The 16,857-nt window shown below is 66.2% G+C and overlaps 1 protein-coding gene across 3 annotated transcripts in view; it reads left to right on the top strand.

The window, feature by feature from the left end:
• The window catches only part of RXRA (retinoid X receptor alpha), a 63,404-nt gene that overhangs the window by 28,705 nt on the left and 17,842 nt on the right, over positions 1-16,857 (top strand). For all 3 annotated transcript variants that reach the window (XM_040963375.1, XM_040963376.1, XM_040963378.1), the window contains exon 2: positions 13,839-14,083. In XM_040963375.1, coding sequence (XP_040819309.1) covers positions 13,839-14,083 — 245 coding nt within the window. The remainder of the gene's footprint in view (positions 1-13,838; positions 14,084-16,857) is intronic.

The raw sequence follows: 16,857 nt of genomic DNA, 5'->3' as shown, positions 1-16,857 counted from the left end.
GCACCTCTGCCCCAGTGCCACCAGCCAGCGTGGCTGTGGTGAAGTCGGGCTCTTTGCAGACCCGTCCCCTCCCAGAGTCCCCCACCCCGTGTGCGGTCACCAAGCCTCGGCTGTCTGCTGTCCAGGAGCCTGGATCAGGAAAGGGAAGGAGGTAGGGGCATAACCGTCCGATGGGGCCCCGGGCACCTGGGGCAGTGAGTGTGGCAGGGCGGGGAGGGCGAATCTGTCAGACTGCACTGCCCATGGTCCCCTGCCCTGGCTGCCAGTCCTACCTCTGCCCCCTCGTGCTGCCCTCCACTGCCCTCCAGCACCCCTTGTCTCTGGCCACTCGAGGAGGCGCTTGGGCCTGGGTGGGTCCGTGGAAGGGTCCCAGCAGAGAGGGGTGGGTCAGCGAGGGGCAGGGATGTTTGGTGTCTGGGCAGCGGGCTGAGCCTTGGGCAAGTGTGTGCTGACCCCAGGCCCACTGCCCAGATGCCCTCCCCGCTGCTCTCTCTGACCCTGGGCCAGCTGCACCGCTGGTCTTAGCTGCACCACCTCCACTCCTGGCCAGTCCTGCTCAGCTCTGGAGGCCCAGGTGCTGGGAGCCACGGTGGGGACAGCCTGTGGGGCCAGGGGGGCCCCCACTTCTCCAAGCCCCTACTCTTTGTGGCCTAGCCAGCACAGTGGTGTCTCCAAGGCAGTGAGGGGCCCAGCTGTGCAGCCACGTGGCACGGCCAGCCCCTGGCCAGAGCTTGCTCCTGTGTGTGGGGGCGGCATGGGCCACACCTTGGTCATGGAGCCTTCTGGCTGTTTCTGTTTGTTTGAGTGTGGCCTGGGACATGCCAGCTTCCTAGGCTCTGAGGCTTCCCTGTGGTACCCCCTGGCTACTGCGGGGTGGACTGCAGGACCCCGTGGTTCTCGTGGGAGCGGAGACAGGCAGAGCCCTGGCCCATGCTGGGCTGGCTTCCTGTCTGTGTTCCCCTTTGCAAAATGGGCCTGGTCCCTCTGCCCGGCTGCTGGCTGTGCGTGGGACGGATGCCTCGCCGGCTGCCTGCCAAGCTCACGTGTTCCTCCCCTCCCCATGCCGCGGTGGTTGGCATGTCATGGCAGGGGGTGGTGGTGCTTGGCCGTGGTGATTTTTTGGGGGGGATGTCTGGGTTGCAATGTGAGTGGGCTTGGTGCTGCCCTGCCTTGCCCGGCAGAGGGAGAGGGGCCCAGGTGGGTTGAGAGCCTCTGGAGCCCCAGCCTCTGCCCTGAGCCCCCTAGCAGCGGCTCCACCTCGCCTAGACCGTTGTGCTTGCTGTGTGTGTGTGCAAGGGGTCCCATGTCTGGGTCTTGGACCCCCCATGGTGGGGGGAAGGGGTGTGAGGGATGAGGTGGGCCCAGTCGCAGAGCAGAGACTCGAAAGCTGTAAATGTGGAGAGGGCCTGGCACTGAGCCGAGCCGAGCCCCCTGCATGGATGCCCTGGAGCATCGTGGGTGCAGAGCAGGTCTGGGCTGCCCTGGGGCTTAGGAGCCAGCTGGGCAGGAAGTGGCTAGCTGCCTGGGTTTTGGGTAAGGCCAGGGAGGGGCACAGAGCGAGGCGAGGCCTAGGCCTTGGGAGGGCCCAGCACCATAGACCCTGGCCTATGACGGTGGGTTCCAAGGTGGTGGCCCTGGCCGGCACCAGGCTGTGTGGCACACAGAGCTGGCCGTGCCCGCTGCCCCGGGGTTTGCTGAGGGTCCCAAGTGCCCTGCAGATCAAGAGCTGATGGTGCAGAACCCTGCTGTGTCTACTGGCCACTCTGGGGCCAAGTGTTGGAGCTGGCTTGGGGTCTCCTTGGCTTCTGGGGGTCAGGTTGTATTGCCTGTCCAGTACCCAGAAGAGAGGCCATGCTGTGTCCTGGCCTTCCAGGGGGTGGTAGGCTGGGGCTCCTCAGGAGCAAGGTCACTGCTGCCCTGACCGCTGGGCTCCCGGCCCCACCCTGGGCCCCGCACCTCCGGCTCGCTGGTCTTGCCTGCCCAGCCTGTCCTGATCCCCTTGGCCAGGACTGTTTTCAGGTTTCACCCATTGCCAATCCCAGCCCCTGAGCCAGGCCACCCCTAAGCTGGTCCCAGGTGTGTTCTGGGCCCACGCCTGCCCCTCTCTGGCCATCTTGGGGTGGGAGCTATGGCAGAGGATGCAGCTGCCCAATGCTGGGGGTGCTTGGAGGGAGGGAGGCCTGCCCGGGCAGCTGTGTCCAGTCCAGGTTGAGACCGGTCTCCTGCCCTTCCCCTGCTGGACGCTGTTCCGAGTCCCCGGCCTCCCTGGGAGCCTTGGAGGTGCTGTCCTGCAGCCCCAAGGCAGCTGCCAGAGCTTGAATCCCAAGGCTTGGGGAACTGCATTTGGGTATTTGTGGGCTGACCTCCCTGGACATGGCACTGCCAGTGTCCCCCCCTCAGTACAGGCAGGGCCCCGTCAGCCCTGTGTGTGGGATACCGTGGCCCTTCTGAGAGCTGGTGGGCCCAGCACGCCCATGCACTGTTGCTGCCAGTGTCAAGCCCGGGCAGGTGCGTGTGCGAGGTAGGCCTGGTGAGTCATGCAGGCCTGGGCCCGGGGGTGGAGCGGACAGGCAGGCCCCCTGTGGGCTGCCATGCTGAGGCTTGCCACTACCCGCCCATGGGCTGGCACCGTGGAGTAGGGCCTGGATGAGGGGTCTGACTGGGGCAGGGGCCAGGTCAGAGTTTGGGGTCGGTCTCTGCTATGGGGCTGAGGTGGCTCGAGACGTGGGCATGCTCCTTCAGGCCAGTGTCCATGTGGCTAAGTGACCTCAGAGCTGAGGCCAGGAACTGCCAAGGAGTCTTGGAGCCAGGGGCTTGTTAGATTCTGTGTGACAGAAAGAGGGAAGGCTTCCCGGAGGAGGTGGCCTTGGCCAAAAGACCCAAGGGGGCAGCTGAGGGGCTGGGCCTGGGCGGAGGGGGAGGGTGGCCGTGGTGATGGGACAGGGAGGGAGGCGGGGCTGGCCTTTACGGGGACCTGGCTGACAGGGAGTAAGTCAGAGCCCTGAGGGGGCCGCCCCAGGGGCAGCAGGACCTGGCACAGGCCTGGGCCTTTCCCCAGAAAGGCATGTCGGGGGATTGCTGTGGGCCACACAGGTGGCATCTTGGACTAGCCCTGTGAGCATCCTCCTGCCCCCGCGTCCCCTCCTTGCTCCCTGTCCCAGAGCCAGCACTTATGTAGAGGCCAACAGCCTGGCAGGGCCTCATGGCAGCCCCTCGCTCTCTGTGCCAAGGTGTCCTGACCGCCTCCCCTTCCCCCCGACCATCACTGCCAGGAGTGAGCCAGGGAGCAGGCAGAGGGCTGAACTGGGGGAGACACCTGGGGCCACACTTTACCCCTCGGCCCTGCCTGTCCACTGCTTGAGAGACCATCAGCCCTGCCTGCCCGCTGCCTGCAGCCCTGCCTGCCCGCGGCCCCTCGGCCCTGCCTGCCCGTTGCCTGCAGCTCTACCTGCCCGCTGCCCGTGGCCCCTCGGCCCTGCCTGCCCGCTGCCTGCAGGCTCCTCAGCCCTGCCTGCCCGCTGCCCGCGGCCCCTCGGCCCTGCCTGCCCACTGCCCCTCGGCCCTGCCTGCCCACTGCCTGCAGGCTCCTCAGCCCTGCCTGCCCGCTGCCCGCGGCCCCTCGGCCCTGCCTGCCCACTGCCCCTCGGCCCTGCCTGCCCACTGCCTGCAGGCTCCTCAGCCCTGCCTGCCCGCTGCCCTGCCTGCGTGTGACCCCTCAGCCCTGCCTGCCCGCTGCCTGCCTGTGCGTGGCCCCTCAGCCCTGCCTGCCCGCTGCCCGCGGCCCTGCCTGCGCGTGGCCCCTCGGCCCTGCCTGCCCGTTGCCTACAGCTCTGCCTGCCTGCTGCCCGCGGCCCCTCGGCCCTGCGTGAGGAAGGAAGCTGAGGTTGGGGTGGTGTTCTGTGTACTTGCCTTTGATGTGTGTGGAGCACTCTGCCCAGTGCTTGACTGGGACAGCCGAGGCCTGGCTGGCAGCACCACTGGGTGCAGGAGCTGGCTGCTGGGCAGGCCGGGAGGGGAGGAGGGAACGTCACCCACAGGGCCTCTCCCTGGGGACATGTGCTGGACAGGAAAGGAGCAGATGCAGTGGGAGCCTTTGCCTGGAGGGGCTTGGGGTGAAGACAGGGCCCACTCACTGTCACCCTGACCTGGGCAGGGGCTGTGGGTGCTGGGAAGCCTGTAGCAGTGGTGGGCATGGGTCCCAAGCACTGGCATCTCTGTGCCCGTGCTGCCAACACTGTGCAGGCCTCACAGCCACTTGGAGCTGTGGAGGTGACATCATGGTGGCCGAGTTGGGGCTCCCTGCCAGGCAGAGCATGCTCCACCCCTCTGCCAGGGGCTTGCTCAGCATCCAGGCACCACTGGCTGGGCCTGCCCTGGGCAGGCTGACTTGGCAAGCTGTGCTGGGAGGTCCCTCGCCATGCCCAGTGTGGCTCTGCACTGCTGGGATCTTGTACCGTCTGAGCCCCTGACGGGGCTCCTGTGGGCTAGAGGCAGGGCACGGCCGGCTGGGGGCACCAGCTTCCAGCCCTGCCCCGGGCCTGTTAGGTGCTGGCAGTGCCAGTGGACCGTGGAGGAGAAAGCTGGCGGGACTGGCCCTGCGACTGGCCATCTGGGCTGGCTCTGCCCACAGAGGGTGGGTCTCCTGTCACGGATGAGCCACGCGGGACTGGACGAGGAGGGGGTGTGGTGGCTGGGCTGAGTCAGGAGACACGTCTGTGTTGGCTGTGAGTGTGGCTCCGTGACCCGGAACCCCACCTGTCACTGGTGGGTGGAATGTTACCGGCACCTCATGCTCTCTGGATCTGTCTGGGGTCCCGTGGGAGCTGCCCAGCCCTCCCTCCCTGCCCGGGGAGCAGAGCTAGGAGGAGCTGCAGGTCACAGGCCACCAGCAGCCACAGCTGTGCTGGCCAGCTTGCCTCCTCCATGGGGGCTGGGCCAGGATCCATGCCCCGTGTGTGACCCTCCAGGTGCCATGGGGCCTGGATCTAGACCAGCTGGGGTGCTGGAGGGCAGTGGGAGCAGGTGGGGAAGGGCAGCACCCCGGCTGGACCTCGGCCGGGGTCTGCGTGGAATAAGCAGAAAGCCCGCTGCCGTGTCCCCCGCTCCCACCCCCAGCACGGTCACCCTGGGGAATCCTCAAGTGCTTGGTGTCAACCACGCCTGTGTGACCAGGTGTCAGGTGCAGAGGGAAGTGAGCCAGGCCCCAGGCCCGGGACCTTGCAGCTGAGTGTGATGGGGAGGTGGCAGGCCCCAGGCCCGGGACCTTGCAGCTGAGTGTGATGGGGAGGTGGCAGGCTCCAGGCTGCAGGAATTCAGCAGGGAGCCTTCGGTATGCAGTGCCCAGTGTGGCGGTGTGTGCTGGGCGCTCAACCAGCGGTGAGGTCCCTCTGGCCCGGGGAGGAAGCAGCCCGCTGTGCTGCCCTGTGCCTCGGCAGGGTCCTGGGTGCTTCCTAGGCGCTTAGGCAGGGCAGTGCCCACCTCCTCCGGGCCAGGGCAGCTAAAGGCTTTGTGGAGGACTCTTGAGTGGGTGGTCCCGGAGGCAATGGGGGCATCGCTGTGGTCTCTACCCCCATAGGGCAGACTGGAAGCACCCAGCCTGTGCTGGGCTCCTGCCGTGTTCAGGCAGTGAGGGCTGGCTGCCCAGAGCTGCCCGGGTCAGGCCTCGGCCCTTCATGGGAGTGGGAGGCTGCGAGGTGAGCCCCTGCTGGGGGTGCTGGGCTTGGCATTGGTGGACACCCCACAAAAGACTCCTGTGCCCAGAAAAATGGTGTCCTCGTGTGGCTGGAGAGTCTGGGAGCTGTGAGGGCCCCCTTGCTTGCTGAAGCCCCCGCAGACATTTGTATTGGGGTTGCTTGGCTGGGGGTTCCACGTGCCCCCTGAAGCCTCCCAGTGCCCATGCTGCTGGTCTACCCTGTCCTGCATGCCTTGGACATCTAGAATCTGCCGCTGTGGGAGCCATGTTCTGCAGTGAGCCTGCCCCCAGCTGGGGGCCGCGGTAGGGACCCAGGCCGGGGCAGGGACAGGCAGGGACAGTCACACCGCATCTGATGGAGTGGGCTGGGCTGCATGTGCCCGTGCCTCGCAACACCCAGGCTCCGCAGCCCCCTATCCCCCACCCCCAGTGCCAGGCCATCTGCAGCCACGCCAGCCGGGCCTGGGATTGAGGAAATGGGGCCGGAGTTGTCGTCTTCTTCCAAGAAGTGCTTGGCTTCTAGCGTTGGGAGCAGCCGCCTGTGGCCACAGGTGTCTGGGCAAGGGGTGGTGGGCCGGGCGGGCCCTGGGAAAGGGGAACTGGGGCGCGGGCAGCTCCTCAGGGCACCACTCGCTCCTGACCAGCTCCCGGCTGCTCGCAGGGGCAGGCCCTCCTCGGCTGCCACCCTCCCCGAGCCGCCACGCTGTATCGCCCGAGGCTGTGGGGGCCGCTGGGGCCATCCCCATGGTGGGACCTCTCGCCTGGCCTCGCCATGAGGCTGCGCCTGCTCGCCTCGCTCTCAGGAGAGGGGCTAGCCTGGAGGGCTGGGAGCCACAGGTGGCTGGCAGGTAAGTGTCAAGCTGAGGGGCCGTAGGGACAGGGGAGAGGGCCTGGGGTCGTCGCAGGTGTGAAGGGGCCGAGCTCGGGCAGGAAGCATCTCCCTAGAGGTGCCCATCGGGACTGGGCTTTGGGCATCTGCCTCCCGGGCTCTCACTCTCCCTGGGCAGCTGGGCCAGAGGAGAGAAGGGGGGAGTGGTTGCAGGTGAGGGAAGGAGGCTGGAAACCTCGGGCCTGGGGGGCGATCTGGTAGAGCCAGCTCCATGCCTCTGGGATCCGCTGCGAGCGAGCAGGGGTGGGGGGCCGCTAGGGGTGGAGCTGTCTGGAGCTGTTTCCGGGGTGGTCCCAGTCACCACTCCTCTTCCCTGCGCCCCCTCTGGACCCTGCTCTGGCTGCAGCCTCTTGAGGCAGTCTTGTGTGTGGACAGGGGTCTCCGATTTCCACCTGGAAGGTTCCAGTGGGGACTGGGGTCTCACATCCTGGTGGCTGTCCCCCGGGACTGGCCTTGTCTGTGAAGAGGCTGAGAGAGAAACCGGGCCGTAAGGCTGGGCTGGTCAACTGCTGCCAGGCGACTTGTGAGCAGACCTCTGGGTGGCAAGAGGCCTGCTCCGTGCCTGCTCCGTGCCTGCACCTCTGGGTGGCAGGAGGCCTGCTCCATGCCTGCACCTCAGGGCAGGGTCTCGCCTGGACGGCAGCCGGTGTCCTGAGTGCAGGTGGGCAGCGATGAGTGGTGTGCTGCGGGGGGCCCTGGCCCAGGCCTGCCCTGGCTTGGTATAGGTAGCGGAGAGCACCCGTACCGATGCTGTGTTCCTTCGCTGACCATCCACGTGGACTCCGGATCAGGGACTGCCCAGAGCGTCCATGGGCTGGTCGGGCCAAGAGATGCCGGTGCAGCCATGGGGGTGGGGGACGCCCGTGGGCTCCGACTCCCCACCAGGGCACCTTGCTCCAGGGAGCTCTGTCCACTTGATGGTCCCGGGCCCTGTCTGGGCCTGGACGGGAGGGTGATGGGAGGATGTGGGGATGTCCCCGAGGAAGGCTGGAGTGCCCAGGATGGTCCCAGAGTGGCCCTGGCTTGCTGGTGTGGGGCCGGGCTGGGCAAGTGTGCTAGGAACCCAGGATCCGGCTGGGGCTCGGGTGACGAGGAGGAAGATGTGCTGGATCCCAGGCTGCGGGTTCCACGACAGAGCGAGTGGGCGGTGGCTTCCGCGCCACCCAGAGCAGGGTGGCTCAAAATGAAACCAGAATCACTTCTTTCCCTGCCGGGGGTGGTGTGGGGGAACCGCCCGCCCATGCCCACAGACGCTGGGGCCCCTTGGCAACACCGGTGGCCCCAAGCAGGCGGGCACCTGCTCCAGGAATTCCCCTCCCAACCCCCCACCCTCCTCGAAGGCCTGGGCAGCCGCATGGCAGTACAGGGCGACAGCCTGATGGGAAGCTGCGGTGCCCAGGAGTCCCTGCCTGGCCTTGGAGAGGTGAGCTCCTCCCAGGTCCCCCTGGGTGCCCCTGGGGGTGGTCTTTGTGAGGCTCAGCATTCTGGGAGCACCGGGGGCAGGAAGTGGGGGCGGGGGACCTGGGCCGCAGCTGTGGCTGGGGGCTGAGGGTGCCCCATGCCTGGCCACTGTCTACATGGGCCCCGTACTTGTGCAGGAGTACAACCATGGTGACCGCTGCTCCATTTGTAGGACAAGGCCAAGGCTTCAAGTGCTGTCCCTTTGGCCACGCCCCTGGTGGCTGTGGCTCCTCCCACAGGGGGAGGAGAGTCCTGGAGGTCCCTGATGTCTTAGCCGTCCACACGCACCTCTGGTAGCAGGCGGAACAGTCCTGCCTACTCTGCCGTGCTGTGGGGCAAGCTGCCGACACCGGCTTCTGGGGCTCTTGTCCTGGGTGGTTGACTCGGCTGACTTCCTTTTGGGGAACCGTATGGGGTTGGAGGGGACCCCAGGCTGTGGCCTAGGAGCGGGGGCATAGCCGATGAGACACCCTCTGATTCCTCGCATCCTCCCAGCCGCCTCTGGAGTGGCGAGTGGCCTACACCTTGGGAACTGGCATTCTGTGCGCAGCATGTCGGCTCAGCTGCAGGTCCGTGGTCACGGCAGGACCGTCCCCTCCAGCCAGGCCTCTGTCCTCCATGGGTCCTGTGGAAGGGGTGTGGCCGTGGGGAGCTGACGTCCACCGAGGCAGTTGTTGGGTACCTGTGCCACAGGCAGAACAGGGACAGGCAGCAGGGGCCTTGATGCCCGTCAGCGGGCAGCGGGGAACACCTGAGGCTGGGCTGAGGGTGGAGGCAGCTCCCATCTGTCTGGCCACCTGTCCTGTGGTGGTTCTGACACCTTGGGATTAGTGGGCGACCCGAGCAGGGGCTCCCACAGGTTCCGTCTGTGTGAGCTCAGTGACATGAGACAGGTGGCTGGCTGGACCTGGGGCTTCATGCCCTGAGTACTGGACCTGGCCTGGCTGCTGTGGACGCTGGGTGTCCTGGGGAGCAGGCATGGAGGGGCTGCCCGCGGCATGGACCCAGGCCCTTGTGCCTTGGGTGCTGGCATCAGACACCCTCAGCTGTTTCCTGGAACGCCGCCTGGGTGCAGGTGCTGACAGCTCCCGGCCTGCTCCCCAACCACCCCTTCCTCCTGGCTGTGCTCCCCACTTCCCTCCTTGTGGCTGGGCGCCAGCCGCACCTGCCACCACTGGGTCTGACCACAGCACCCCTGGCAGTAGGTGTGGGTGGGCGCCACTTCCTGTTCTCCCCCTGCCTCTGGCCAGATCTCAGGTCTGCTAGGGAACCTGAACACCACCATGCCTTTGCTATGGGGATGAGCCTGCCAGCTCCTGTGGGCTTCAGCCTCCTGTCTACACTCGTGGGCTGTCTGAGTGGGCCACATTGCCACCATCAGCTCAGTACTGCTCCACCATCAGTATCCTGTTAGCATCCATGCCAGCATCATCACCATCACCACTGTCATCATCACCTCCATCACCACCACCATCACCACCATCATCGTCACCATCACCTCCACCACCATCATCACCATCACCACCATCACCACCACCATCATCACCATCACCACCACCACCATCACCACCATCACCACCATCACCACCATCACCACCATCACCACCATCATCACCATCATCACCATCACCATCATCACCACCATCACCGTCATCACCACCATCACCACTGTCATCATCACCACCATCACCACCATCACCATCACCACCATCACCACCGTCATCATCACCACCATCACCATCATCACCATCACCACCACCATCATCACCAGCTCCATTAACACCAGCACCAACACCATTGTTTTGTATGGCGATGATAATGATGGTGATGGTGGTGCTGAGGATGGCATAATGAGGTATAGATGGGTTTGTGTGCTTACCGGATGTGTTCACAGACTTTTGCTCTGTTCCTGGGCAAGGTTCACTGGCTGGACCCTCGGGCCAGGATGGCTCTGCCTGCATGAGGAGCCTGTGTGCCAACTCCCTGCATCCTGGAGTCAGCTAAGACCTGAAGGAGGGCGAGATGTGGCCCTCCCCCCGCCCCGTGCTCATCCCTGGGGGTGAGCAGCCTGCCTACCCCAGGCCCTTTGTCAACATGCCCGGCCCTCCTCCCAGCCAGCCACTGGTTCCTCACGGAGGAGCCTTCCAAGGCCCAGGAGGAGGGTCAGTGGAGGTGAGCCCAGCCAGGCACCCCTCTTGGGTTTTGTCCACATCGGCATGGGAGCTGGCTGCGATGGTTGGGGTGGGCACATGGTCAGGTTCAGCATCCAGGGGAGGGGTGGGTGTGTGCTCCCAGAGGCAGCAGCCAGGCAGGAGCCTGGCGCTGCCCCACACGGGATCCCAGGGACACATCTGTTCCCTTCTGGAGACGAAGGTCCATACTAGCTGCCCAAGAGACTCAGGACCATATAGTGAGCTCCTCCCTCATGTGGGTCCTGGCAGCCGGACAGGGCAGCAGGAGGCTGGGTGTTGGCACCCTGATAGGTGCCAGCCCATGGCCCTGCCAGTCAATGGACTTTGGGGACCTTAACCTTGACCCTCTCTGCAGGGTGCCCCAAGCTTGCCTGCCTTGGGCCCTGTGTGGGAGCTCCTGGGGAGGCTGGCCAGGTTGACCCTGTCATCCTTTCAGAAGCGAGTGGCCTGGGGACCAGGGCCGCGGGCTGGGTGGGAGGAGCCGAGCTTGAGCCTGGAATAGCTGTCTCCATCGACGGCATGCCCACCTTACGGAGGCGAAGACCAGGGCTGTGCTGCACTGCTTGGACAGGGAGGGGTGGGCATGGTGGCTGGCTGGGGTGGGTGGGAGTCCCTTCCAGGGCCAGCACCTCCTCACCCCGGGGTCTGTGGCACTTCCTCCCTCCTGGTGCTGCTTGCCCTCCACCCTCAGCCGTCTCCAGCCATGCCACTTCTGCCTCCTCCAGGGGCGGGGGTGGGGTACAGGGAAGCAGTACTTCCAGAAGGCTGGGGCCGGAGGTGGGCATTCCCACAGCCCCGGGACTCATGAGTGGCCCGCCGTCTGGTTTCGGTTCTGGGGGTGTCCCCAGGCAGGGTGGAGGTAGGAGCCCTTGTACTAAGCGCCAGCTCCCATGCCCCTTGGTCCATGCCACCCGTGTCATGTCCCCTGCCCCGTCCTATTCAGGAGCTCCCGTGGTCTCCGTGGACCCTGGTTTGGGTGACCACCATGGTCCCCTCACCATCTAGCCAGTGGCTACCTGGCATCCTGCCATGGTGGGCTTGTTCCTACCACGGGGCTGAGCTTTGCCCACTGAGAGTGGGGGTGGGGGGCTCCCCAGTGCCCAGCTGGGGGCTTACCCCCGCCCCGCCTGGTTTGGGCCAGCGTTTCCTGCTGTCTCCTGTGCCCACCTCTGGCAGGAAGGGAGTTGGTGGGGGGTTCCCCAAGTTTCCTGTGACGGGGCCCCAGGGGCATGGAAGGGCTGTGGGCCTGGTGGGTACTCCAGGGGCACCCCGTGAGGTGGAGGCCTCGTGGGGGTGAGGGCTCATGAGGCAGCCCTGGGTGCTGTGGGCAGGTGGCCTGTGCCGTGGCGGGGCAAGGCCTTGGTGACAGCAGTCTTAGTCCCCACCGCCCCCAACACCCTCCTGGAACCCGTTTGGCATGGCTTCGATGCCAGTGAGAGCACCTCCTCCCCCAGGGCCAGTCCCCCAGGCCCAGGGGTTGTGTGGGTCTAGGGCCTGGAGGCCCTGTGTGCCGGGTTTGGCTGCCCTGGTCCCAGCCCCCTCAGGTGCCCTTGTTGAGCCCAAGGTGTTGAGGCTGCACTTGGCTGTGGCCGTGGCCCTAGCTCGAGTGTGATGTTCTCAGAGTCTGGTCTGGCCCTGGCCAGGGCACAGCGGTGCGGGAAGTGGGTGCACGTGCGGGCTCGTGGGGCGCCCGGAGGGGACAGGCGGAGGACATCCGGGTGATTTTCGTGTTTTCTTTTCAACATTCCCTTCCTGGCCACAAAGCGTATCTCTTGCAGAAGATTCCAGAAAACACACCCAGCCCATTGTCACCCAGGCCGGGGAAGGTGTCTGCCTGTAAACAGGAAGGGCCCAGGCGTGGGGGTCTGGGGCGGAGACCGGGGTGCCCGAGCGTCCCCTGCGGTTCTGTTTGGAGCATTGGCCGGACCTGCGGGCCTGTGCCCCTGTCCGGGGCAGCTCGGGTGGAGGTACGGCTTCCTTTCTCAGAGCCCCTCCTGGTGGCTTGCCTCCTCCGCCTGTCTCCAACATTTGCAGTCTCGGCCTGGATGGGGCAGTGTCTTGGGGAGCAGGGAAAGTTTGGGGTGCAGTCTGGCAGTAGCTGGCAGGCAGGTGCAGGCTCTCCTCCCTGCTTCCTGGTATTCTGGCTGTCCCATGGCTGTTTACCCTGCGGCCTCAGAAGCCCAGGAGTGTTTCGGGGACCCTGTGGGTCTCCCTTGTGGTGGGTAACTTCCAGCCTGTGCCACAGGACTCCCTCCTGGCCCACCCGCCTGGCTCTTCTACGGGTGTGCTTGAGCCAAGGTGGCAGCTGAGAAGCTGGCATCTCTGCTCGGCTGGATGGTGGGTGGAGGGTCCTGGGCCACGGCAGGACCCTACGGGCAGTCAGCTTCCTGTTCCCCCCCAGCTGGGGGCTCCTCTGGGTTGCACAGGAAGTAGGGCCAGGCCTAGCCCAGAGTTCAGTTGTGTGGGCTTGGGGGCCAGCAGGGCTGCCCTGTGCACCGTGACAGGTGGCGTGGGTGAGGCTGTGACCAGACCAGCCGTCTCAGGCCCTCTCTTCTCCTGCTGTGTGTGGGCCACAGTGATGGTGCCATTCTCCCCAACAGGGTCCCAGGGTTCCGTGAGGGGCCTGATCTGCCCATCTCTTAGGGCTGCTGCCCCCTGGCTGGCTGCTGCCCCCTGGCTGGCTGCTGCCCCCTGGCTGGCCTTCCCTGAGGGCCTGGCTGTGGGGCCCTTGGGGTGAGGGCTAATAGGGCCGGTTTGCAGTACCGTTCTCTGCCAATGGGCTCCGCCACCATCAGACTGCAGTTGTTTCCATTGGTCAAGTTCAGCTACTTGGTTTAGTCCCAGGGCACTGCAGGGGTCCCATGAGGCCTGCCGGCAGAGCACCCCAAGCCGGACAGGTGGCAGCTGCTGGCCCTCCCGCCTGATGCTCCTGCTCCCAGCGTGCTGGTGGGGGCTCGGGTCCAGGCCTGCTCCTGCTGGGTGGGGGGTGCTGGACGCATCCTCACGCTGAGTGGTGGGGGCCGTGCTGGGCTCAGGGGACTGCAACCTTTGTGCTTGTCTGCACCGGGGACCCCGTGTGCTTCCGCTCGGTCTGGCCCAGCCAGTGGGCAGCAGATCTGCCTCCTGGAGCCTGGGAGCTTGCACCTGGAGTGGGGAAACTTGTAGCCGTGTGTCAGGTGGGGGTGCCAGTGCCCCCCGGGGAGCCTCCCCGGAAGTGCCCTGTCCACACAGGACCCTGGTGCGTGGGGTCCAAGGGGCTTGATGGTCGGCTGTCTTCCTTGCCCCTGCCATGGACCTGAACGGGGCCGGCCGGTGCTGACCAGCCTGGCCCTGCCTGGATGGCGGCGTGCGTTCCCACTTGTGGGCTCCCAGCCCAGGCCTCTGTCAGCCCTGGGGTCAGACCAGTTCCTGTTGAGCAGCTGTGGTTCTACAGGCATTGGCCGAAATTCCTTTTGATCTCAGACCCCCTGCTGGTCCCCTGACTGCTGGGCACTGCCCTGGGTCGGCCCTGGGGGTCCGGCTCTGTGTGGGTGGGTAGCAGGCTGTGTGAGCGAGTGGCTGGGGTCCTCTGACCCTGCCTCTGACCCCGGCTTCTTTCTTCCAGACTTCTCCAGCCCGGTGACCTCCTCGCCCCTCAACTCCCCGACGGGCCGGGGCTCCATGGCTGCGCCCTCCCTGCACCCGTCCCTGGGGCCGGGCCTGGGCTCGGCGCTCGGCTCCGCTGGGCAGCTGCACTCACCCATCAACGGCATGGGCCCGCCCTTCTCGGTCATCAGCCCTCCCGTGGGCCCCCACTCCATGTCCGTGCCCACCACGCCCACCCTGGGCTTTGGCACTGGCAGCCCCCAGGTGAGTGCTGGGTGGGGTGGAGGGGCAGGACCAAGGGCGGCCTGGGCTGGGGCTTCCGGCAGGAGGCACTGCCAGCCCGTGTCCCAGGCGAGGGGCTGTGCCGTCCTTCTTCCAGGGCCTGGACCCCTCGGGGCAGTGCACACAGCAGGTGGACCCTCCCTCCCTGGGCTGATGCTCCCTACTTGTAGGGTCCTGAGCTCTGGAACAGAGGTGAGGGGTCCTCCCTGTCACTTCTTTGCTCACCCCTGGGCCGGTGGTTGTCCTGCCACGGCGGCCACGTCCAGGCGTAGTGCCCACGATGGCGCCAGGCTCCACAGTGGTCCCTGGTGGACTCCTTGGTGACACCTCCCATCTGCTGGGTACCGCTGCCTTGCCTGCGATTTGCTTGGTCTCTGTTCTAGCACTGGCCGCACTATGGCCGTGCCCGGCTGGCCCTTGCGAGAGGACCCTGGGGGCCCTTCTCCCTAACCCCTGGTCCTGGTCCCCTGACCAGCGCCAGCCCCTGCTGCTCCTCCCAGCTTGGCTCAGCCGCTGGCCCACCCCTAAGCACTGGGGGCTCCAGCTGCCCACAGGGGCTCCTCCCTGCCTAGAGCCACATGGCCAGCGCTGCCAGTCGTGCCCAGGGCGCTCCCACTCCAGAGCACCTGGGGCACATTGGGGTCTGGGGTCAACCACTTCCTGTCGAGTGGGGCCTGGCCTTGGCCTTCTCCCATGTCTTGGAGCAGTCCCCCTAAAACTCGGGGCTGTATGCAGAAGGTCACAGCCCTGTCCCCTCCCCTGAGATCTGAGATGAGCACAGGCACAGGTGCCATCTGAAGGAGGCCTGACTGTTGGCAGCATGGCTGCCCGGCCTGGCTCTTGCTGGATTTCTGATGCCGGTAGGCACTGGGGAGCTGGTGGCAGTCTCTGCCTCCATCACTTCCTGGCTGCCCTGGCTGGTACTTGAACCAGTGGCAGGTCCCCTGGGGCACCTTGCTGGCTAGTAGCTCAGCCGCGTGTCTTGCATGCCCATGGGCTGTGCATCTCCATGGAGAAGGAGGGACTGAGCTGAAGGCCCTGCAGGGCTTTGCATCCTGGGGTGCCCACCTGGCCATGGCATGATTCTGCCAGCAGTCCTAGGAGCACCCAGTAGGTCTGCAGGGCTATAGCCCTTCTGTTCACACGTGTGCCAGAGCCCAGGTGCCCATGGGAGAGTGCCAGCATGCCTCAGCCCTCTTGCCCTCCGCAGTCAGCTTGCACGTGGCTGCTTGGCCTCCGAGAGATGCCCGTGCCCGGCTGCTGGCCGTCCACCCCCCGCGGGGCCCACACTTCCTCCAGGACCTTGGGGCTGGTTTCCGGGTTTGAGCCGTTTGTCTTGGAAACCTGTGGTTCCTCATGTTCGTGGGAGTGTGGGTGGAGGTTCCGGGCGGGTGTGGGGGGACAACACGTGCCCCTAGCCCCAGCCCCAAAACCGCAGCCCCACAACCACAGGGGCAGAGCTGCCGGAGCCCGTGCTGTCCTCTGACTCCGGCCACTGTCAGGGCGGGCTTGGCTTTCTGCCCGGCTCTGCCTGCTCCCCTCTGTGCTGCCATGTGCCCTGAGCCAGGCCCGGACTCCTTGGGAAGACCCTGTGCTGCCCGGGTGGGTCTCAGCCGTGGACTGCGAGGGCCCCGCCAGCTGCACGTGGGCAGAGTGTGTGCCTGAGAGCTGTGTGCCGTGCCAGGCCTGCACGGGTCGGGAGCGGCACCTGGGCTGGCCTGGTGGGTGACGGAGGCCCTGGAGGCCCTCGGGCAGCTCCTGCTGGCTCACTGGGGCCTCCTGACTGGGGGCTGCCCTGGGCTTGGGAAGGAGGGGTGTGGTGGGTGTGTGCCCCCCACCGCCCGGGTGGGGCTTGAGTGAGGTGGGAACTGAAATAAGTGCCAAGGCTCCGAAAGGGGAAACAGGGCAGACCCCACCCTGGTCACATGTGCGAGGCTCCCAGCATCCTGGGTCTGTCGGGAGACGGTGCAGGGAGTGTGGGAGAAGGTGAGTGGTCACGCCTGACCACTGGGCCCTGCAGGGTCAGGGTGTCCCGAAGCTGGGGAGTCGGGGGTCCGGGTGGCCTCGGGCCTGCGGCGAGGGTGGTGGCCTGGCCTGGCCTCACTCTGCTCCAGCCATGGCCCAGGAGCTGCCTCTGGACAAGTGGGGCTGCCCTGTGCCTCTGTGCCACCACCTGCCCTTCCCCCTGCTCGGACCATGCCTCAGTTTCCCCGTGCAGGCAGCGCCTGTTCCCACACAGGGTGCATGCCCATTCTTAGCTCCCAGCTTCTGCCTGTCCCAGGCCAGGGCGGCTCCGTGCAAAGCCTGAGCGGGTCCTGACCCTGCCTGCTGGGCCCTGACCCTGCCTGCTGGGCCTCCAGCTTCCTGTGGTCCCCCTCCCCACAGCTCGGACGTGACCCCCTCCCAGAGGGGCTCTCACCAGTCTCTGCCTGCCTGGGCAGCCGCCTTCCGCGTGCCGAGGTCAGCTGGGCGTCCAGCTGGGGCCTCGCACGCTAGCCTACATGGCGCCACTGCCGGGTCCCGACTGCCGGGTCCGACTGCCGGTCCCGGCTGTGCTCCAAGCAGCCCCCAGGTGGCCCCTCACAGCGGACCTCAGAGGGGGGACCCTGCCTGGGTGCTGTGTGCTGGGGCCTGTGTGCTGATGTCACCCCAGAATGGACCAGGCAGACTGTCAGCTGAGGTCCTGCACGCCAGCTCACTCCCAGACCCCTGGAATGGCCCTGGCTCCCCTCCCCAGCCTCTGTGGCCTCGGGGAG

This window comes from Ochotona curzoniae, unplaced genomic scaffold (assembly GCF_017591425.1).
Source record: "Ochotona curzoniae isolate NIBS_2020 unplaced genomic scaffold, NIBS_Ocur_1.0 scaffold_3208, whole genome shotgun sequence".
Classification (NCBI taxonomy): Eukaryota; Metazoa; Chordata; class Mammalia; order Lagomorpha; family Ochotonidae; genus Ochotona; species Ochotona curzoniae.
The sequence above is the reverse complement of the archived record's forward strand: the minus strand, read 5'-3'. Positions and strand labels throughout refer to the sequence as shown.